At 38.2% G+C, this 23,687-nt stretch overlaps 1 protein-coding gene and 1 pseudogene across 1 annotated transcript in view; both read right to left on the bottom strand.

Moving 5' to 3' along the window:
• MORC1 (MORC family CW-type zinc finger 1) overlaps positions 1 to 23,687 on the bottom strand; it is a 175,511-nt gene that overhangs the window by 91,233 nt on the left and 60,591 nt on the right. Inside the window, exons 10-14 of the mRNA XM_032852629.1 lie at positions 15,919 to 15,998; positions 15,101 to 15,171; positions 12,886 to 12,950; positions 9,930 to 10,073; positions 7,486 to 7,640 (exon numbers count right to left, since the gene is read on the bottom strand). Of these exons, the coding sequence (XP_032708520.1) occupies positions 7,486 to 7,640; positions 9,930 to 10,073; positions 12,886 to 12,950; positions 15,101 to 15,171; positions 15,919 to 15,998 (515 nt within the window). The remainder of the gene's footprint in view (positions 1 to 7,485; positions 7,641 to 9,929; positions 10,074 to 12,885; positions 12,951 to 15,100; positions 15,172 to 15,918; positions 15,999 to 23,687) is intronic.
• LOC116864737 lies at positions 4,032 to 5,286 on the bottom strand (annotated as a pseudogene).

A 23,687-nucleotide genomic window follows, 5' to 3' on the forward strand; every position in this document is an offset into this window, starting at 1 on the left:
TCATAGCAGCAATGGCCACAATAGCCAAACTGGGGAAAGAGCCAAGATGTCCTTCAACAGACAAAAAGATAAACAAGATATGGTCCATATATACAATGGAATATTACGCCTCCATCAGAAAGGATGAATACCCACTTTTGTATCAACATGGACAGGACTGGAGATAATGCTGAGTGAAGTAAGTCAAGCAGAGAGAGCCAATTATCGTGGTTTTTACTTGTGGAGCATAAGCAATAACATGGAGGACATTAGGAGAAGGAAAGGAAAAGGGAATTGGGGGAAATCAGAGGGGGAGATGAAGCATGAGAGACTGTGGAGTCTAAGAAACTGAGAGTTTTGGAGGGGAAGGGGGTAGAGGGATAGGTGAGCCTGGTGGTGGGTATTAAGGAGGGCATGTATTGCATGGAGCACTGGGTGTGGTGCATAAACAATGAGTCTCGGATTGCTGAAAAAATTAAATGAAAAAAAAATTAAAAATTAAAAAAGACATAAATATATTTGACATACAATGTCTGGAATTTTCTTCATAATCTAGCTGTTGAGGAGTAGGAGGAATATAGATGATACCAGTTTGACCAGGAGTTGATAACTGTTGAGATTGGATGATAGATTTATGGGTTTCATTATAATATTCTCTTTAATTCTAATTTCACAAATTCCCATATATATTAGTTTGCTAGGGCTGCCAATAACAACAACAAAATCCAGACGGGGTGGTGTAAATGATGGAAATTTATTTCCTCACATCATCTTTTCTCTGCAGACACCCATCCCTAGACTCTCTCTGTCCAAATTTCCTCTCCTTATAAGGACACTAGTCAGACTGGATTGGGGCTCACTCTATGGCCTCATCTTTTTTTTTTTTTTTCCCAAGATTTTTATTTATTTATTTGACAGAGATCACAAGTAGGCAGAGAGGCAGGCAGAGAGAGGAAGGGGAGCAGGCTCCCCGCTGAGCAGGGAGCCTGATGCAGGGCTCAATCCCAGGACCCCGGGATCATGACCTGAGCTGAAGGCAGAGGCCTTAACCCACTGAGCCATCCAGGCGCCCCTCTAATGGCCTCATTTTAACTTAATCACCTTTTCAAAGGCCCCAAATACAGTCATATCCTGAAGTATTAGGGGTTTGGACTAAAATATAAGAATTCTGGTGAAACAATACAGTCCATTAATACCAAAATGAAAAATTTCAAAATGAAACATAACATATAAGGGGCACCTGGCTGGCTCATTAAGTGTCTGACTTCTGCTCAGGTCATGATCTCAGGGTCCCGGAATGGAGCATTGGGTCAGGGCTCCATGCTCAGTGGAGAGTCTGCTTCTCTGTCTGCCTCTGTCCTCCCCCCCACCCCCAGCTAATGCTCTCTCTCCCTCCCCCTTATATAAATAAACTCTTTAAAAAATAACATATAATATTGAAAATATATTTTTTAGGGGCACCTGGGTGGCTCAGTGGATTAAGCCTCTGCCTTCAGCTCAGGTCATGATCTCAGGGTCCTGAGATCAAGCCCTGAATCAGGCTCTCTGCTCAGCGGGGAGCCTGCTTCCCTCTCTCTCTCTCTCTCTGCCTGCCTCTCTGCCTACTTGTGAGATCTCTGTCAAATAAGTAAATAAAATCTAAAACTATATATATATATTTTTAAATGAAATAGAATACATAAAATCTGTACCTTGAAAAACTGAATTAAAAAAGGGATATGTTATTTCTTGACCTAAATCTCCAAATAAACTTGACTCGTAGTCCCTTTTAATATTTATATAGACCTCCTCACTCAACATGTATCCCTAGCAGAGATGTCCCATTTCATTCTTCTTGTAGTGCCTTTCTGAGATCTTATAGATGGAAACACATCATAAGAGAAACAATATTTGTCGTTGAGTGCTAATTATAGCTATTAGTATTATGGATTGAGTGTTTGCAACCCCACTAAATTTTTATGTTGAAATTTAATTCCCAGGGTGATGGTATTTGGCAGTGGGGTCCTTGGGAGGTAATTGGGTCATGTGAGTGGAACCCTCATGATGGGATTAGTGCCCTTACAAGAGCCCAGAGAGCGAGCGAGCTCTCTTTTTACCAGGTGAGAATATAAGAAGGCAGCAGTCTACAAACTAGAAGACAGCTCTCACCAGAATCCAACCATACTGGGACCCTGATCTTGGACTTCCAGCCTCCAGAACTGTGAGAAATATATTCATGCTGTTCGTTAGCCACCAGATTATAGTATTTTGTTATAGCAGCCCAACCTAAGATGTAAAGCATTACCTATTTTTTAAAAACCATTCCATCTAACAAATACTATCTCTTACTCTCAAAATTATACACAAACTGAGACACTGATGTAAGCGAAATGACAGCCTAACTAGGAAGATTTGTAATTGATTAATATATTTATCCAGTCTAATAAATATCCAGTATATTCTATCTCAGTGGAGGTCCATGTGCTTGATTTTTCTATCCTTTGCAGCAGGATTTATAAGAAATTATAGAGAAAATACTGGCCAAATTTATCTGGAAAAATGGCATATCAGTTAGAAGTCAACAAGAGAGTCCCGAAAGTATGGGCCTAATAAGGTGGTAGTATTTAATAGGACTAAATGTAGGTTTCTAATCTAGGGTCCAAAAACACTGGAAAAAAAATATGAGATGTATGGCTTAACAAGAATACATACTAAAAATTTTATTAAGAATTTTAATTGGCAATAAAGACACTGAAAGTCAATAATGTGCTTACTGAGAGTTAATACATCAGGCTGCAATAGTAGAATTACAACAACTTAAGAAGAAAGAGATGATCCCATTTTATTCGAGCCTGGGTTTCCTCTGAAATTTTTGTTTCTACATGACCAGCACACTTTATAAAATATAACATTAAAATGGTGAATATTTAACCCTCATCACATGAAGAATAGCAACAGAACTTGGAAATGTTAGGATAAAATAAAGCTGAAGAGAGAAAGGTTGTCCTCAAATACCTGTCATTTGGAAAGGCTTTATTTAGGCCTATCCTTCATGGCCCCAAGAGGGAAAAATTTTGTTGACCTGGCTAAGGCCTCCTCATCCTTCAGGAAACATCACTTCCTCATGGAGGCCTCTCTGACTCCAGAGCACTGGCTTCTTCTCTGTTGGGCACAAATCCTACCTCTAATTGTCAAATCGTGTTAGCCTTGCTAGACTGCAGACTCCCAGAGAGGGTGGACTGGTCTGATCTGTTAGTCCTCTAACACTCTGTGCCTACCACAGGTAAATGAATATAACAACATCTGAGGAACAGATGTGACTCTGCTATGAAAATGTAATTTTTTAATACAATTGTGTAGAGATTCATGGGCTGCCTCAGGAAGTGGCAATTTTTCTCTCACAAGAAACCCTCACCCAGGCTTAAAATGGTGGTCCACTTGCCTGGGGCAGGAGTGGGTGAGGTAGAGGAGATTAAAGCATCAGGGGGTGACTGGCTTATATGATTTTTAGCCTCCTTGCCCCTCTGAAGCCCTCTTGTTTGAGTTCTGCTAGAAGAGGTCATGTTTATTATGTCCCAGGTTTCACTTAGCACATTGGCTGTATTCTGATCCATTTTAGAAAAGTTTTAGTGATAAATTTCTGTGTAATTGCTTCCTTTCAAATCCAAATTTCATTTGATGGTTTTCTATCTTTTCCTTCTCCTTCTCTCCCTACTCCAAAAAGTTGATGATCAATACTTCTATTTCACTGTAAGGATGCATAAAGCTTCAGGAAATATGTAGCAGACAGTGAGGTGAGGTCAGACCAAAGACAAGAGAAATATTTTTGAGGTTCTTAGCATCAACTGTGCCAAACATAAATGCAGATTTGATAAATGACACAAAGTCATTACCTCTCCATTTCCCTTTCTGTGGATTTGATTTTTACAAGGCCTCAATTTTCCATAAAAACAGACCAGATTTATAGCAAATACAAAGACTACATCTTTTATTTATAAAGCAAAAATCTACCCAAATACTTTTCATTAAAACTATGTGCCCTATAATACTGGCTTTTAGAGTATTAGGAAGCATTAGATAACTTTGGTTATTCCTGTGGGAATTAATACACAAAGAACTTGAAAGCCCATCTCCTCAGCACAGTTCCTGAGACTACCAATTCTGACCTTGATTACTTGATTCAGTTCAATAAGAAGTTTTGAGATGAGGCTGTCATGTAAACAAACACACATGCTCGCTCTCCTTTCTCCACTCACTGATGTCCTTCTTGAGGAATACCTTTTGTAAAAGTACGCTCAGCCAGGAATCAATTCCTAGGCAATTATGAAATTAGGAAAACAATATGGCATTAATAATTAAAATACAAACCTAACATTTTTTTTTTTGCTTTAAATATTTTTTGGGGGAAAGGACACCATATTTCTACTCAATTAAGAGAAACATTTTTGGGGCACCTCAGTGGCTCAGTCATTAAGTATCTGCCTTCAGCTCAAGGCACAATCCAGGGTCCTGGGATTTAGTCCAGCCTCGGGCTCCCTGTTCAGCAGGAAGCCTGCTTCTCCCTCTCCCTCTCCCCCTGCTTGTGTTCCCTCTCTCACTGTGCTTTCATCAAATAAATAAATAAAATCTTAAAAAAAAAAAGAAACATTTTTATAATCTTGAGGTTTTTTATTTTCTTTATATTTATCAAGCCACAATTCATAGGGAATGGGTTCTAGCAGTTCAAGCTCCTTTCCATCAGTTCTCATAAAGTGTGCTTCTCTGGGTGGAGCAGACTGGTGTTTCCTCTGACCCCAAGTACCTTTTTCTTTGGCTTCCTTCTTTTCCTGATCATTTTCCTTCACAGGCTTCAGGAAGCTATCTCGGATCCTTGAGCGTTCAATATGCTGAATGTTAGAGACCATAATTAAAGAAGCGAGACTGATACAAAGCGAAGGTCAAGCAAAGCTTTATTTCACGCCAAGCATCGAGAATCAAACTGACCGGTCAGGGCCGTCTCTTTGACCTTCGCTTTGTATCAGTCTCGCTCCTTTGATTACGGACCCTAACACTCAATGCATACATTAATTCTCTTGGCAAGAATCTTGCCTTTAACTTGTTTACAACCATGCCAACAGCATGCTGAGTAACCTTATAGACTCTTTCAGTGTTGCCATGGTAACATTTGTGGGGCATTCTTCTTTGAACAGTGCCCATTCCCCTGAGGTCCCCAATATCACATTTCTTGTAGATTTGAATGTATGTGGCCAAAGGAACAACACCATGTTTTCTACAAGGCCTAGAGAACACAGAGCAGGTACCTCTCCTCTTTCCCTTTGTGTTGGTCATTTTGGCGATTTTACTACAAGATGGCAGTTCTGGACAAAAGGCCAAATCTAACTTACTTTTGAATCTTAGTACGTCCACTGAGAAGTTTCTGAAAAAAATTAGGTTGAGATAGGGCTGCGGAGTTACACAGAGGGGAGGAAGCAGACAAGAGTGGAAAGATCAGCTGTTAGGAGGGCAATCCCACCAGGAAAAGGGGCTTAAAGAGAGCTCTCCCCAGAAGAGAACTCACTAAGACTGTTCTGGGGAAGTGTGGGCCAGATGGAGATGGTTCCTATCACCTTTAAGTTTCATGCCTCTTTCTGAGGTTATTCCTTATTGCAAGGATGAGCAAGACAAGGAAGAGTTTACAGAGAAAACATGAGGAGAATGGAGAAGGCATGCAACTTTCAAAGGCTTAATGTTTTTTCTTTTGTACTATGTCATGCTGGCATTTCAAGACCAGAAAGTAAATCCTTGATTTAGATCTTCTGATAGTCCTCTGTTTTCTACAGCTTTAAGCATAACCTGCCAAATAAGGTACGCACACCTACATTTAGTATAACTTCAGACATGTCTACGAGAAAAAAAAATACATGTGGAAAAAGTATGTCTATGCTAAGCAAATATTACATGGATATACTCTTCAGAGCGGTGCTTCTCAAACTCAGTTGTGCCTACACATTACTGGAGATGTTGCTGACATGCTGAATGTAGGCCAGCAGGTCTGAGATGCTGCATTTCTAACAGGCTCTCAGGTGATGCTGTTGTTGCTCACTCTAAGTACGTTTTAGACCAGGACATGAAAACCCAGCTTTGGCAGGAAATCTGTGCCCGCACCTTCATTCCCACTCCCCTTCTTCTCCCCTGAGTTCCTATACTCTTTCCTGTTTCGCTACTGTAAGAAAATTTCAGCACTGAGCTAAGTGAGTACAAAAGAAAAGAAAATATTCTAAAATCACGACTTCAAGTAGAGCAGTAAGATTTTTAAGTTGTCTCAGGGGTAGAGACATAATTTTTGATATGCATGAATTATACATACTTCATGCAAATCATTGAACACAGTAGCCTATTTCTTTCCATAAATGAAGCCCTATGTCTGCATAACTTAAAGGAAGTTTATTTCATTAATGCACAGCACACCATCTCATTGTTCAGGTATCTCTGGAGAGTGAAGTGGTCTGAATAAGCCGAATTTTTCAGATAACTAAAGTTTATCTTAAGTTTCTGAATATATGGGCACCATGCTCAGCTGGGAGTCGGCTTCTCCCTCTCCTCTGCTCCTCCCCACTGCTCACGCATTCATACTCTCTCTCATAAGTAAATAAATAAAACTTTAGAAAGGGGGTGCGCCTGAGTGGCTCAGTCAGTTGAATATCTACTTTCAGCTCAGATCATGACCTCAGAGTCCTAGGATCAAATCCTGCATCAGGCTCCCTGTCAGCTGGAAGCCTGCTTCTCCCTCTCCCTCTGCCACTCCCCCCTGCTCACAGGCTCGCACACTCTCTCATAAATAAATAAATCAGATTTTAAGTTTCCAAATATATTTGTTTCAGTGATTTTTAATCAAAATTTTCATTAACATATCCTAGACTTGTTAGTCTTATAAAACAAGGTTTAACACACATCCACAATTATCCAAGGTCAACAATGATTCTGCTATGGCATGACATAACAATGCTATGGGAGCTTCTCAGTCTGTATGGACATATGTGCTCCTTCCCACACAGAAGAGTCTTAGAGTGGCCCCCTAGGTCTTAGACTTCTGCTTCTTTCCTCTATGATCAGCTTTCTGCTGACTGCCCTCCTCTTATAGTTTTTAATCTGCTGCTATATTTTTCACATATATTCTGGGAAAGATTCTGAGACTGACTCCCCTCTCATCTCTCTTATTTATTATTATCTTTAAAAGATTTTATTTATTTATTTGAGACAGCACAAGAGGGGCAGAGGGAGAGGGACAAACAGACTCTCCACTGAGAAGGGAGACCAATGTGGGACTCAACCCCAGGACCCTGGGATCATGACCTGAGCCAATAGCAGACCTCAACCGACTGAGCCACCCAGGCACCCCAATATTATTATTTTTATAAATAAAAGGAACTCTCTTTCAGGGTTTTGGGCTACCAGTTGCCTAAATCAGTGCAATTATTCCATCTTAAAGAAATCACACAAGATGACTCCCAATTAAGTATCTCTTACGATATACTACTGAATACTCACTGATCCCAGTGTCCTTACAGTACTGGACTAAGTACTGTCCCATGACTCTTAGAAGATGATTATACTCTCGGACATTGAGAAATTCCTGCTTATTATGGGATGGCTCCATGATCTCCAAGGGTATATTAACAATTCCAACCACACCTGCACCAAGTCTGGAAGAATAAATAAATACATAAGTAAATTCCGTGAAATTTAGTTAAGGAAAAAGGAAAAGCAAATATACCATGGTCTTTTGAAATCAGTTTTTTTGTTTTTGTTTTTGTTTTTAACAAATAACTTGATTCACTTGGTCTGGACCACGGCAAAGTTTAACAAGTTACAACTGTCTTCTGTTATATAAATCTATGGTAATCCTTGGTATATTTGGGCTCATAAAAAAAAATCTCTTAATGCACACTGTTACTTAATTAATAAACTCCTTTTCCAAACCAAAACCTTCCATGGGAATCAGGGTGGGAAGAGGAAGCCTTTTAGCATTAGACACCACTAACAATGCTTTGCTGAAATAAACTGACATGACCCTCTTAGTGATCTGGCCAGAGAGTCACTTTCTCCATCCTCATTTCATCTGTCAGATTGGATTTTTCTTCATCATTTCAGAGGTCTGTGGTGTGCTTAGTGAATTCTACTAAAGGAACATAAGGGCTAGATTATTCCAGAAAGCAACAGGTATATGCCTGAGTCTGATGGATAAATTCTTTTTTTTTTCAGATTTTCAGCAGCTTATGATGCATGTAACTGGGATATTTCCACTTACTGACAGAATATTCTGGTTACTTTCCATGTTTTGGGAAAGAGCATCCAGTTGTCTAGCTCTCCCAACTCCCCTTGGCAAGGCACACAGACCAAGTCTTCCAGATGTGGAGCTGCCTGTGATGTTTTCCAGTACTTTCCTCTTCCACCCTGTCCTCCCTTCATTATTCATTCTCTAAGTCTATGTCTGGGCATCATTTCTTCCAGGAAGCCTGACTCAACTTCCCGCAGTTCAGCTGATTACCCCTCCCAATGCTCTTTGTGCATATATTAAGTAAGCCTCTAGCACATATTCATCCTCTAGAATCCATCCATCCATCCATCCATCCATCCATCCATCCATCCATAGCACCTGGCCCTATTCCAGGAACCAAGAATGCAATATTAAGCAAGAAAAACAAGGTCCCTCCTTATAAAGTTTCTCTTCTATTGAAGAATAATCGGCAGTATGGGTGACCAGATCATTTCAGATGGTGATAAATCAAGCAGGTCCTGTAACATGTGAAGGTGTAAGGTGGAGGGGCTGGTGGGAGGGGCTAATGTTAATTAGACAGTCTGGGAAGACCTTCCTACAGAGGGGATTTTAGAGTTGGTGCTTAACTGACATGCCAGGACGATAAGTAGGGAGACCTGAGGACAGAAGGTTCAAGGCAGGGGGAGGGCAGGCACCATGCAGTAAGGCAGGAGCAAGCTTAGGATATGTGAGAGATAGGAAGCTATGGTGTGAGGAGAAGGCTTGAGAGTGTGGGCAGGGCAGGGGCTGTCCCTGAGCCAGGCAGAGGCCAGATCACTGGAAAACCATGGTAACCAATTCTATCTGACATGCAGTGGGGTTTTAAGCAAGAGAGTAATTTTTTTAAAAGATCATTCTTGCTGATTCCATAGAATATAAAAAAATACGTATTCGTATACTTGTCCCTTTCACTGGACTGTAAGTTTCTTAGCAGAGGGCAGCAGGCATTCAACGTCTTGTCTGCAGAACTTGGTGCCGTGCCTGGTGCATGACCCCTGCAACATGAGAGCTTGCTGAATGAGCAAATGAATTCCTCAAGAGTGAGACAGAAGATGAAAAATGTTCCCCTGAGCCATTCTACTAGTCACAATTATTGTGTTTGAGACCTGCACCATTTTACAGGTCACAATTTTCCTGTTTCACTCTCTACATAATTCATGAAAGCAGCTCCTGGAGTTTCAGCCCATCAGGAAAGCACCAGAACGTGTTACTCCAGAAGCCAAGTAGGCTGGAGAGTGTTAATAATACACGCTCACAAAGGTAACTGGCAAGAACTCACACATGTAAGGGTTGCACAAAATGTTAACAGGGTTGCTTTACAAGACTACGGATTTTTCTTTCCTAAAATTTCTTTATTATGCTTGTATCATTTTTAAATTGGTGAAATATTAAGAACCTAACCCGAGTAGATGGTGCAAGAAATGGTAAAACATCAGGTTGCTCAGGAAATGTATTGAAAAAATTTCCCAAAGTATGATTTTGCCCTAGGACAGGCATGCAGCTCTGCTGATATTATAAATTAGGCAGATTAATGCCTGCATATTGATGGGAAGGGTGAACAGAGGACATGACACCGGCTCCCATTATGATTAATCACTCATCTAACTCCACAGACAGAATCTTACTGCAGCCTCCCTCATCCTGCCTATGCCTCTGAGAACAAAAACATACTTACAAGGACTTCAGTTTCAACTGTGGACCCACTTTCTCATGCATTTTGATCAGGCGGTTATTGCTGTAAATGAACATCCCAGCTTGGCTTCGATTTTCTATGTTCACGCCAAAGAACAAGCAGAGTGTCCTTGCTTTTTTTAATTCTCTGGCATTATATTTAGAAAAGTAAAAAAAAAAAAGTTTTTAGTAAATAAAAATATACAGTGTACAGGCTGCCCATAATTAAACTGCGACAGTGAAAATCAATAGAACTATATATAAAATGCCCAGGAGTTTTGCAAAACCTAGTTGGTACCCTCAGCATCTTTGTAGAGCCTAGTATTTTGCATAAACATGATGGTCATACCCGTCAAACACAAGCAGTCCTTGATTAAGAAACAGGTTTGCCAACCTCAACTTATAAGAATTAGAAAATTCCAAAAGATTCTTAAAATGTTACGCGGTCTAATATGTATATATGCTGCAGCATTTTTGAAAAATGATGATTTGACTTTTTTAAATTTAGGTATTTTTAACACTGGATGTGATTTCTAACTTTCAGCATGTCCTCAGGCCTCTCAATATCCTATATAGATTGGAATGTGCAAAAGACATTCTGTAGCTTTCTCTCTTTCTCCAAAATCAAAGGTAAATCAAAGTTAATAAGGCAAGTTTACAAGGGCAACAGACATGAGCTCCTGTTTTTCTGACTCTGTCCTGCTATCTTATGTTTCATGTGACTTTTCTATAAAAGTGTAAAAACAGAAATCGAGACACAACAGAATACGCTAGAAACAACCGTAGTAATAGGAGTCTGCTTGGAGCCATGAAAAGCGCCTGGATGTAAGAATCAGAAAGACGGAGCTGGGTTCAAATATAAGCTCATCTCTGTAATAACCATGTGACTAAGAATGAGTCACTTTAACTCTCTGTCTGATCTGAAAAATCGGAAAAATGCACACCTAGCCATTTGGGATGTCATGAGGACTGGAAAAGAGAATGTTAAGTATAAACCTGGAACAGAGTAGGTGCCTCACCAATGCTATTTTCCTTTTCCTATCAAGAATGGTACCCAATATAATTCTTCCTCTCCACTCATCTTGTAGCTCTCCTCATTCCACAAAAACAGCCTTTTCTTTTCAAATTTATGATAACGTGCCATTATGATTGACATAATATACTTACTGGACTGGTTAAATACATCTATCATTAATGGACTAAGAAAAAGTCCTAGTAGTTCTTCTATGTGGATAGGATATACAGAATACATTAGACTTTGTAAGGAAATTACTGACTTGGATTAATATAGTATCTATTTTTAAGCACATACATGTTGGGTCAAATGTATACAAATCACACTTTTTCCCAAAAATGTATACTCCATATTAAATCCTTACTCTTCAACAAAAAAGAATACTGACTATGTAAGGGACACCAAAACAGGGTGTTATAGAATATTATGTAATCACTCTACAAAAGTAAGTAATACTGATTGCCTTGAATTTTCTTTTAAAAAAGCATTTTGGGGTTGCCTGGGTAGAACAGCTGGGATAAGCATCCAACTCTTGGTTTCAGCTCAGGCCAGGATCTCAGGGTCGTGAGATCAAGCCCTGCACTGGGTTCTGGGGGGGGTCAGTGGGGAGTCTGCTTGAGATTCTCTCTCTCCCCCTCACACTTGCTCTGCGTGTTTATGTGTGTGTGTGTCTTTCTCTCAAAATCAGTAAGTAATTAAAAAAATCAATCAATAAGTTAAAAAGCATTTCGTTCTAAAAATAAGTTCATACCAACTAACTGGCATTATTATAAATAAAATGTAGATCAGTTACCTTTCGTGGATATCAATGTAACTAACTACAATTCATCAACCAGATTTTTCTTTCTGGAAACTTTAAAGAGGCCTTTGCTATGGAAACAGCCCAAGCATCCATCAACTGATGAATGGACAAAGAAGATGGTGTGTGTGTGTGTGTGTGTGTGTGTGTGTGTATACACATACAATGGAATACTACTCAGCTACAAAAACAATGAGGGCACTTGTTCTGATGAGAACCTGGGTATTGTATCGAAGTGCTGAATCACTATATTATACACCTGAAATGGATATAATATTGTATGTTAACTAACTAGAATTTAAACAAAAACTTTAAAAAAGTAAAGAGGACTTTGTTTTTTAATGAAGATTTCTATGAGATTTATTTAATATTTATTTTGACAAATGCATAGAGTTAACATTTCAAATTTCAGTTTTGAGGAAAGTTATGGTTATATAGCACTTCATAGCTCACAAACAATAATTCTGGAAACTAGTAATGCTTCTTTAAAAATCTGTTTCTCAACATTGTCCCAGTTTTCAAAGTCTGACCTTACCTAGACAACACTGAATATTCTCAGTTTAACTGGTTTAACACCTGAGCTGGAAACCAAGTCAACTTTACAAATGTAAATAATGGTTTTGTAAGTTGGGCTTGCTATTTTTATTTTAACTATATATGTGATACATTTATTTAAAACGTTTTCAATTTTAAATTTTAAGCAGTACTAGAAGAGAAAAGAAACCAGAAACTAGAAGAGAAAAGAAACCAACCCTCTAAAGGCTTATGCCTGGCAAAGGACACAGAGAAAGTAGTCAGCTGATCCTCTGGGCAGATTTCACTTCCTCAACTGGACACTGAGCTGACTTTTCACTCTCTATGCAGAAGTTTTAACATTAAGTAAATATGTGTATGCATGCAGAAGTTTTAACATTATGTAAATACGTGTATGCATGCAAATATATATCTTATAAATACTCTCATTGATTATGTGGTTGGGGAATTTTGACCATATTATGCTTAATATAACATCTTAATATAATAAGATGTCATAGGCCGAGAAAGAGAAGTTATCAAATTAACCAGCAAATCTGTCTCCTCAGAAATCAGAATTTGTTTTATCAAAGTGCAGAGGATTCTGGTGGAACAGAAAATCTTACATCTTACCTCTGTTTCTCTTTAAGAATCTTACGCTTTGCTTCTACATCTTCCAAAGCTTTCTGTAATATGTCCTGGAGAAGTACATTTGGTTAGGAGAGAACATAATTCTATTAAATTAATGAAAGCTGAGCTGATATTTATTATCCTATTATCCAAATGTTTCACAAGGGTAATAGTGATAGGTCACATTACCTAATGCAATTGTACCATGGTAGAAACTCAATAAATACTTGATAAATGATTCGGTTCCAGTAGCTAAGAGGACACACCAAATCCTAACCCACAGTTCTCTTTTTGCACGTATTCCAATGTTCTCTCTCTGCCTTTTAGAAAAGAGCCATTGCTCCCTGTAAGGTCACACTGGCTTTCACACAAATTACACAAAAGCTTAACAAAGTCATTTGATGTACTAATACACTGAATGACTTTGACTTTTGTCTGTGAGAACAACAACAACAAAAATTGCTAAATCGCATGAGCAATCACTAAAGCTTCTTCAGGAAAAGCAAAGTTGCTATTAAAAAATTTTGTCAGTCACCACAAGAAAATGTCTCCTTTATATCATTTCCAGATACCCCAAATACTACTCCCCAAGCTGTCCCTTAATAGGTTAGCCCATACTTAAGGCTTTCTGCCTTTCAGAGTACCTCAATACCAATGCCCACCTATCTTTATCTTCTTTTTTATCTTGATCTACTGGCTCATTCACTGCCCTATCTCTATAGTATGCTCCCTCTAACCAGGCAGAAAAGAAATAATGCACTGTTACTATTTCACAAATAACAACAGGTTTTTAATGTGCTCTATCCACCTGATGTGAAAGATGGCCATCTCATTCAGTGAGTAAAACACTCACTGAATACTATTTTCCCTGACTTTAAAGTGAAAGCAAATGGTAAAATGGTAAGTATTTCGTTTCAAATGCAACCACTCAACTGCCTCAAGGAATTTAGGAGGTTGGAAGCCAAGGTCATTTGCTTTGCTCTCTTTGCTGAGCAACAAAGCAAGGTGGTCAAAGACTTCCCCACCCTTCCTGTCAATGCACTCAGAACACAGAGCAAAGAGGCAGTGAGAGGTAAGGATAAGGCAAGAAGAAAGCAAGGTCCTGACCCATTAGAGTCTGTTTCCCTTGTCTCTCAAATACATAAAGCCAAGGAAATCGATTTCTTCAAGACAGAACTTAAAAAGCTTAAACCTTTCTTTAAAAATCAGTAACAGTAGGATAGGTCTATGTTTACCTTAAAATAATAATTGAAAAGGAAAAAAAAAGTTAGATAATTTCAGGAAAGCCATAGATAACTTTGGGGCATTACCAGGTGCTACTCTTTGATTTTATTCCCAATTTATGATCTTTAGAGATGAGAGAGCTCTGTATCAGCCCTTGTCCTTGAAAGTTTAAGGGCAAATCACAGAATGGATTCATCTACTGAGTCTGCAGAAAAGGATGAAGGAAAGGTGAAATGAAGCATTTTTTTTCTCCTTACACCTTTTTATTCCTTTATATGCAAGCAAATAAAACGTTGCTTCATAATTCACCATGGTAGAAAGCTTTGTACCACATTTTTGGTAAAAGCTGGCAAACTTAGAACACATGTTCTGCAGCAATATTCTTTTCCTTAGTTGCCATGCATTATAATTAATAATAATAGTTCTTTATAACCTATCTTACTCATGGGCGTACTGCAAGGATTACAGAAAATGTTTATGAACTGTATGGAGCAACTCCTAAGAAAAGAGCTTTGTAAGCTGGAAGTACTGTTATTAATATTCATAATTATAGCACATAATTCCTAGCACCAGAAGAAAGGATGGCTTATTAGTCTTCTCCTTGCTTTTCCCATTTATTCAGGTCTGTAGGGAGCAATAATTTGAAAAGATATTTTCAAGGAAACTTGATAGGCTAGTTTTTTCCTGCTAGTTTTTCATTATTTTCTCCTTTTCTCTTATTGCTTTTCATTTTAAAGAAATGAGCTGCACTATTCCTCCCCACTCTTCTGAATTCACCCCACGTTACTTATCTTTGCTCTCAGACTCAGCCTTCTCTCACCGCTGACGCTCCTCTCCTTTTCCTGCGCACCTCTGTTCTGTTTACTTGGGTGAAAATCAACTTAAGCTTCTGAGCTTGTCTGTGTTTATAAGTTTGGGAAGTAAATGATAAGAGACAACTGTGTGCAGGAAAAGCAAATGATACTTTGCCATTTAAGAAGGCTAGGTGTCATACCTCGGCAGAAGACAAAGAAGTCCTGTCAGGCTGGTTTACTGTGATTTGTGCCTCCTTCAATATGAGTTCAGCTGGAAGCAGAAGCAAGATCATTACAACACCAGGAAAATCCGTTCAAGCAATTTTAAGTGAGAGGTAGATACACACACACACACACACACACACACACACACACGTGCGCTATGGCTGTGACCAGTGGGAATGGCTTATAGACAATAATCTCGGAAAATCCTACATTCCTTACATAGGTCCCACACATGCCAGATGGAGGCAGCCACATGGGCTTCCTCTTAGACAGTACAGTTGACAGGGCATAACTTTATACATACCAATTAAAGAGTTAGGACTGAATGTTTGGCTCACTAAAAACTCTCTAAAATCCATAAAGTATAGATTAAAATTACTCCTTGCTCCTGGACCACCAGGAAAGGATGGCTTTGTCCTCTTGTGGTGGGGTCGGGGGGAGTGAATGTGTAGAACATTCCTTCTTAAAATGCATGTCATGCTAGTCTCTAAAATGATCTAACTCAGCATCATGCCAACCAGAATTTCCTATATCAATATATACCAATCTAGTTCCAAGTGTGTACTTGAAATAATAGATAGTAAATAATGAGATACAGCAATATATGTTATAATAATAAATAACACCATAATTAAACAAAGGCAGAGACAGAAAAATGTGTTATGAAGTTCTTGAGAAGCAGGAATTTGATTAATTGTGGTCATTCCTACCATGCTATAACAGTACATATCTCAGAATAAATGCACAATTAATGGCTGACTGAGCAATGATTAGGTCACAGGTAATTACATACCAATTTTGACAGCTTCTTCTGCCTTCTTAACTTCATTTTTAAATGCGCCTTTAAAAGAAGACGAGACATACAGATACTTTCTGAAGAGAAATAAGAAAGAACATAAGCAGATGATCATTTTGAAGTCCATAATACTTAGATAATATTCTTTAGGAAGAATATATAATCCGGATATACATAATTGTTAAGAAAGATTCATAGAATAAGTTGCATCCAACTGATAAACCAGCAAATTTTATACTTAGGAAGAAATTCCTTGCCTTTTAGTACTTGGCCATTTTGCTTTTGAAAGGGAACTTCAGAAGAGAGATAACATTTCTGTCTATACAAATGTTCATTGATACATATAAAATAGGATAATTTTCTTAAAAAGAAAAATTTCTATGTAACTGACCCATTATCAACGTTTCTAGTTAATATACATAACCCTCTTACTCAGGCCATAGACACTGGATAAACCAGTTCTCCCAGTCCCAAACAACTATCTTTAACTAAAATGATCAGAAACACAAAGAACCACCAAGTAAAGAAATAAACAAATAAATACATTAAAAACAATTATATGTATACCTTAACTATATACCTCATTTTGTAACTTTTGCCTCTTACCCTTATAAACCCAGGAGCTCACTATTCTCTGAAACCTTCCATGTTTAGAAAGGCATCAAATGCTCAGCCAGAGATGGCGAGAGACCTGCAGATCATCCCTGGAAGCCAAAATGTCTACAGACATCTAAACAAAGCATTTACTCAGGCAGAGAGAGAGTCTAAATCTACATGCCCCTGGGGTGCCTGGGTGGCTCAGTCAGTTAAGCATCTGACTCTTGATATGGGCTCAGGCCATGATCTCAGCGTCTTGGGATCAAGCCCCAATTAGGTCTCCTCCTCAGTGGGGAGCCTGCTTTTCCCTCTCCTTCTCCCCCTCCCTCTGTTCACGGGCCCACACTCTCTCTCTCAAATAAATAAAATCTTTTTTAAAAAAAGGAAAGAAAAAGAAGTAGCAAGATAAATTCCTTTTCTCTTAAGACTCTGAAGGATTTGTAGAAGTTTGTCCAGTTACCTAGATGAAAAGGCTTAAATGTAAAAAAAAAACAACAACAACAACTAAATGTCACCTTATATTCATCTATTTCTATGGTTTAAGGAACTAGTCTCTTTATGGCTAATTTTAAGGTTCATTTTCCAATGGAATTACAGTTAACCATAAGAAAAGAATACCCAGGGGTGCCTGGGTGGTTCAGTGGGTTAAAGCCTCTGCGTTCAGCTCAGGTCATATCTCAGGGTCCTGGGATCGAGCCCCAAATCAGGCTTTCTGTTCAGCAGGGAGCCTGCTTCTCTTCCTCTCTCTCTGCCTACTTGTGATCTCTGTCTGTCAAATGAATAAATAAAAAAATCTTAAAAAGAAAAAAAAAAAAGGAAGGAATACCCATAAAATCTAAGGTAAAGTAATTCTCAGTTTTTTCCCTTGATTTTCTTCTACAATGAACATTATTCATTTAAGTCACACCCAAGTGTATTCCAAATCAATCTCTATTACATTTAGAAAACAGCAAAACCTAAGTTTTAAAGTAAAAAAAAATTACTGGAATCGACATACTGGAATTACCATTTGGTTTTTGAAAAATCACACATTAATCACATAACTAATCTGGTATGAATTGTTCATTTTAAATCTTTCTTTTTTAAAAACAAAGCAAAATTAAGGAGAGACTCTGAACAATGAAGTGATCCTTTAAAACTGCTATGAATTAAACTATTCAAGCATTTTACAGACTCTGTGTTTACAGCCCTAGAAAGTAAAAGTGGCACAGAAGATGCCAACGACACATTAGTGCTTGATTTTAAACAACTAAGACCAACACAACATGTGCTCTCTATGTAGTCTACATCAGAGACAACCTGGTCCCAGATGATCTGGAACATCTCAGATGATACGCATGCTTTCACAATTTAAATTTTACAAGTGTCCATACCAATTTTAGAAAGCTAACAAAGAAATATATTTACTTGTGGAAATTCAGCGTAATGAATCTGACCATTGTCATAAGGAAAGAATTTTCGGTCAATCCTCATCCATAATCGGGAGTCTACTTCAGCCAGACACTTCTAATCTTCCTAATGGTGGACTCTTGCAGATAAAAATGCCTTTAAAAGCCAGAGCAATGCACACTCTGGAGGACAAGGAAGGGAATCTATCCAACTGTTTATTTCTCCTTCCTGGCCTCTGAGGGCAGGGGAATAGGGTTCCCTCTATGACTAGGCCTCCAGTTCTTCAGGGGTTAGAACACTTTCCAAATCCATCTCCCAAACTTCACTTTTACTTGACACTTCTGTCCACAACGCTAGGCTTCAGCCTTTGCCCTCATACTGTTTCTGCTTTCTCTCTAAACCACCGCATTCTGCCACATTGTAGGCCTTCACTCTCCCTCCCCCATTGCAGCTTCTACCTCCCTGATTCTTTCCATCAATGAAGCTGCATTCAAATATTTGATGTTCATTTAATACATAAAACAATTTATTGAAGACTTTCTTCTGAAGGAGTTGAAAAAACTTAAGGTCAATGAAAATATTGAGGGAAATGAAAACTAAAACAATATAAATGTTTTGCTCCTCAGAATGGTAAAAATGAAAAAAGAAAATATTGTTAATAGCGAGTATAGATTTGGAACCAGACAAAAGGGCACTTGGTGTAAGAATAAACTGGGTCTTCTTGGAGGGAAAATTAATGGCGCACCCATTAAAATTAATGGTGTTATCTCTCCTCTTACTCAGAAATTTACTCTCCCATCTGGGGAGACTATGGATTGGTAGAGCACAGAGTGAATGTCAACTGGCAAAGGGGGATTTTAGTTATTTTGTCCCAATAACCTAACTATATTATTTGAATTTTTATTAATTTTATATTTGAATTTTTATTAATTTTATACTTTTAAGAGCAAAATAGAACTCTTCCCCCCAAGAGAAATAAAAATATGAAAACAAAGTGATTTTTAAGGTTTTATGTTGCATATGTATAGAGTATAGCATAATAAAGTATCTTGAGTGAGTATTTCAATCCTAACCACCTTCAGAAATTAAAACTTTTATTGGCACTTAATAGTCATATGTACAAAATTTGTGAAAAACATTTTGGCTAACACAAACTATCTTAAGTTTTTGAGTTGGTCAAACGACTACAAGTAAAGAAAACTACAGTTCCTAGCTTTTATTGATGCAGAAAAAATTAGCCCATGGTTAACTATGTTATTGAATTCACGATCATAACTATTTCCTTTTTTAAAATTATGTGAGTTTATCTAGTTTAGTCATACTATGAAATAGCTATAGTCCTTAATTATTCATCAAAACATGTAATGAGGCATGATCAAAAATTTTCTGGCCAGTAGAATGTTGATAGCTACACCTGGATGTCGAATGGACCACTCAAACTTAGCTCGTTCACAGTGGGTAGAGAGAACTCCACTCACCATCACTCTTCTCCCCTACCCAGTATCTTCCTTATCATTCCTAAGATTGTGCTCAGGCAAAAAATTTAGAAGGCATCCATGATTCCCCATTTCCTCCCCATTCCATACCCAATCCATCATCAAGTCTTGCTGGCTCTGTCTTTACAGCATATCTATAATCTGAACACTACTCATGACTGCACCAATACCACTCCAGCTCAGGCCACCTGTACCTGGAATACAGTAATGGTAACCTATGTTACCTTCCTTCCTCCTTTCTTGTCCCATAAAATCAATTCTCCATTCAGCAGCCAGAATAATCTTTTATAAACATAAATCAAGTAATGCTGCTTTTTCTCAAAACTCTTTAAATTCTCAATACAACCTCTTCTTGCCATGCTGCTCAAGGTCCTATAGGATCTGCTCCTATTTACTTCATCTCTTCCCCATCACAGTGTGCTAGCTATACTCGCCTTCTAACCCTTTATACTTACCTTTACAATTACTCTCTCTTCCTGGAGACATCTTCCCGTAAAGTTCTTGCATGACTCACTGTGGTATTCACCTTGCAAGACATCCTCTGACAGTAATTACCCCTGGTATTCATGCTTTGTGTAGTGCCCTCCTACACTGGCTCCAGGCTGGCCCATGTAACCAAAAGAACATGGTAGAAATGATGGTATGTGGCTTTTGAAGCTAGGTTCCAAAAGATGGCAGTTTCTACTTTGTTCTCTTAAACTGCTCACTCTGGTAGAAGCCTGTCCCTTTGCCATGAGAACACTCAGGAAGCCCTGTGCAGTGGTCCTTGTAAACAGGAACCCCCCTGCCAGCCATTTGAGTCAGCCAGCTTGGAAATATATCCTCTAGCTCCCATCAAGCCTTCAGCAACCCCAGCCAAGATTTCTCAGCAACTTCATGAGGAATCCCAAGATTAAAGCACCCAACAGAACCATTCTCCAATTACTGACCTATAGAAACTGAGGAATAACTAACGAGAAATTACTTTTATTAATAAGCCACTAAATTTGGAGGTGATTTATTATGCAAGGGTAGATAACATGTTCACTCTCTCAGTTTATTCACCTCTCTGCTCAAAGGTTACTTATTTAGAACTAGCCCCTTTCCTTGATTTCCTATCTAGAACAGTTCTCCTCCTCCTCCTCCTCCTCCTCCTCCTCCTCCTCCTCCTAGGTCTTTATTCCCTGCCTTACTTTGTTTCTTTTCATAGCACTTAGAATTACTCATTATTTCACTTATTTTTTATTTTTTGTTTGCCTATTGTTTTTCTCCACTAGAATGTAAGTTTTATGAGGACAGGAATTTTCTGATGTTGTCTGACATTACCTCACATAGGGTGGTCATTTCATCCACTTGTCACTATTCATTTGTATGGTAACAATTGATGTTTATTTGTGACTATGTTGAGAACTGCACTGAGTATTTTCATGTTTAAAACAAAACCTATTTTTATTTCAATCCTCACAACAACCCTAAGTGGCAGAGGAGTTCCCAATGCACAGTGGGTAAGAGCCAGGCTTAAGGCATTGCCAAAGGTTCACAGCGAGTAAGTGACAAAATCGGAACTCAGATCCAGGTTTCGCTCTTCCAAATTTTGTTTGCAACTACTACCATATACCAAAAGATTAAATAATTAAAATTATACAAATTCATGAAGGGACACATAAAATGCATAGTTTGCAAAAGAGATACTTTTTAAGTATTATTAGTTTGTTTAGGTGGGTGGGATGTGAGAGGGTAGGAAGCATGCCCCCAAATTGAAAGACCATCCAATAAGCATAGTATTGCAGAGTAGTCAACAGCAAACCACAAACTTAGTGTCCCTGAATAACTTACAAAGAACCATGCTGCTCCTATGAAAGTAGAATGACTCCAGTTCCATGTCGTTTGGGCTCCTTTCCATGTTATGGGTCTTTGGCAAAACAGTTTCAATGAAGAATGAAGACCTTCAGATACTTTAGCCCTGTCTCCCTTAAAGAGCTTTCAGAAGTGACCACTTTACATCTGTCTTTAGATGTAACATGCAGAGATACAATGCCTGCATAAATCTGAGAGCTATCAATCTTTCTACTAAAGCTGAAGAATTCAAAGCCAAAGAAAATCAGTACTGTCTGCTGTCTACAATCAAGTAACATGGCCATATATTAACTTGTCATTATGATACAAATAAACAATATTTAGTACTTCAAGAAATACAGACTTATAAAACCTTTAAGTTGAAAAAGATCTTAGAAATCACCTAGCTAAAATTCTTCCCAAACTAGTAACATCTACTATAATCTAGACTTGTCCAGGGAAATCTGTTCTCATCTTGGGTGGGATTGCCTTCTATTGTAAAAGAGTGTAAACATTTTTAATCTCATGCCACACTCATGGCCCTCTCTGAGTTGCTATACCTCATGCCATGTGTGTCTGGAGAAACTAAATTTGCTGTCCTGGACCCACTAGATTAGTATTCTGGCTATTAAATCTCCCAGCTGTACCAGAGACTGGTTGGTGCTAAACCATAGAAAGTTACATGAGGAACTAAACCCCTCTGGTGTGTCTTGTGTTTATTTGTGACTATGTTGAGAACTGCACTGAGTATTGTTCCTAAATTCTGTGCAATAGGGAAGTTTCAAATCTGATGGCAGAAAACCTACTCTCAGAGGGGCAAGTGCTAGGCATATAAAGCAGACACAGCTGTAACCAAAGCAACACTGGGATGTTGTTTCAGTTCTCCAGAACACTCCTCCTAAAAACACTGAGTCAAAGGAAGGCAGTGAGGCAGGTGTGACGGCAATCTGTTAACTCGTCTTCTCTGAATATCCTTTTACTAAAAACCAATTGGAAAAAGGTAATCTGTGTCTCTTCCTTGCAAAAATACCTAACACTGCCATCATATTGAGCTTGACTAACTCTGTCTTCAACTTCCATCCAGCCATCCAAGTTCTGCTCTCTGGAGTTCCAGGTATCACATGATAAGGCTAACACATTTTCATTCAGACCCCTCTCTCTCTTCAAAATGATGGTCAGTTCCATCAATGACCCCCCTATCAAATAGTTAATTTCCTGTGAGCTAGTAAATCAATGTCCATCCCAAAGCATCCCCATCTGAACATGGCCCTCTAGGCATGGCATAAGCAGAATATGGTTTATCAGTACTATCACGATCTTGTTCTGCTAAGTTCTACAAACATTTTTAGCAAGTCTGTCACACTATCAGCTTATCCTAAGCTTGTGGTCAATTAAGACATCTATGCTTTTTATTTCTTTTTTCATGTAAAACCCTTTTAAATCTATGCTTATATGATAGATCTTTTAAATCTAAACTCAGGGTTGTACATTAATGATACCACATTTATCTTTTGGACTTCAGCTCTTTCATATCTTGTTTCAGTTATGCCTAATAGAAGATATTCCTCCAAGTTCAGGGTTTAATATGAATGCAAACATGTTTGTTTTTTATCCAAGTTAATGATAAAAAATATTGAACATAATATGATCAAGGAAGGAAACAAATGATATGACAGCAAAAATTCCTATCTAGTCCTCTTCTGAACTTATTAGAGATCTTGGGAAAAAAGTAGCTAAAGCAACTGTAATTTTACCAAGAATAAAATGTAGTATTCTTTTTTCTGTTTGCTACAAAAATACAGAAAATGACTAACCACAAAGTACAGTCATGTATTCTTATAAATAATACTTCAGAGTTCATTTCTAGAAGTTTATTAGAGTCTGGGTGGACAAAGTATTTAATCACTTTTTAATACCTTTTACATGCCCCTACTTGATCAAATAGGGTCATTTCCAGCTCTTAATTTGTTCTGATGCAGCCATGAGAGAGCTATAATGCCCTTCAAGAAAGAAAGGAAAGGAAAGCAAAAAGGAAAAAAGGGAAAGGAAAAAGGAAAAGGAAAAAAGGAAAGAAAGGGAAAAGGAAAGGAAAGGAAGGGTTAACCCACTAGGGATGAGATAACATGGAGGAGCTGTACAATTTATTACACAAAAATTCTAACTCCAGAGAACCTGTGAGGGAAGTTATATGCAAGTAAATATGGCAGAGAGAGAGGTAAGTCTAAAAAAGACAAAGCCATAAAGGATTAAATCTGTCCATACCATAAATACCAAATATCAGATTTGACAGTTTATCAGAACCCTAAGGGAAACTTTGCAAAGGTGCAGACCTCCTTAAATATCTTTTATGAAACAAACGAAGCATTTATACTATCTCTATTTCCTAGTAACACATACCTGAGAATATAACTTGAAAGGTGAATAAAAAATATACTAGAATGGGAAACAGTTATCACTCAATACCAGTAA

This window comes from Lontra canadensis, unplaced genomic scaffold (genome assembly GCF_010015895.1).
Source record: "Lontra canadensis isolate GAN:19392208 unplaced genomic scaffold, GSC_riverotter_1.0 scaffold6, whole genome shotgun sequence".
NCBI lineage: Eukaryota > Metazoa > Chordata > Mammalia > Carnivora > Mustelidae > Lontra > Lontra canadensis.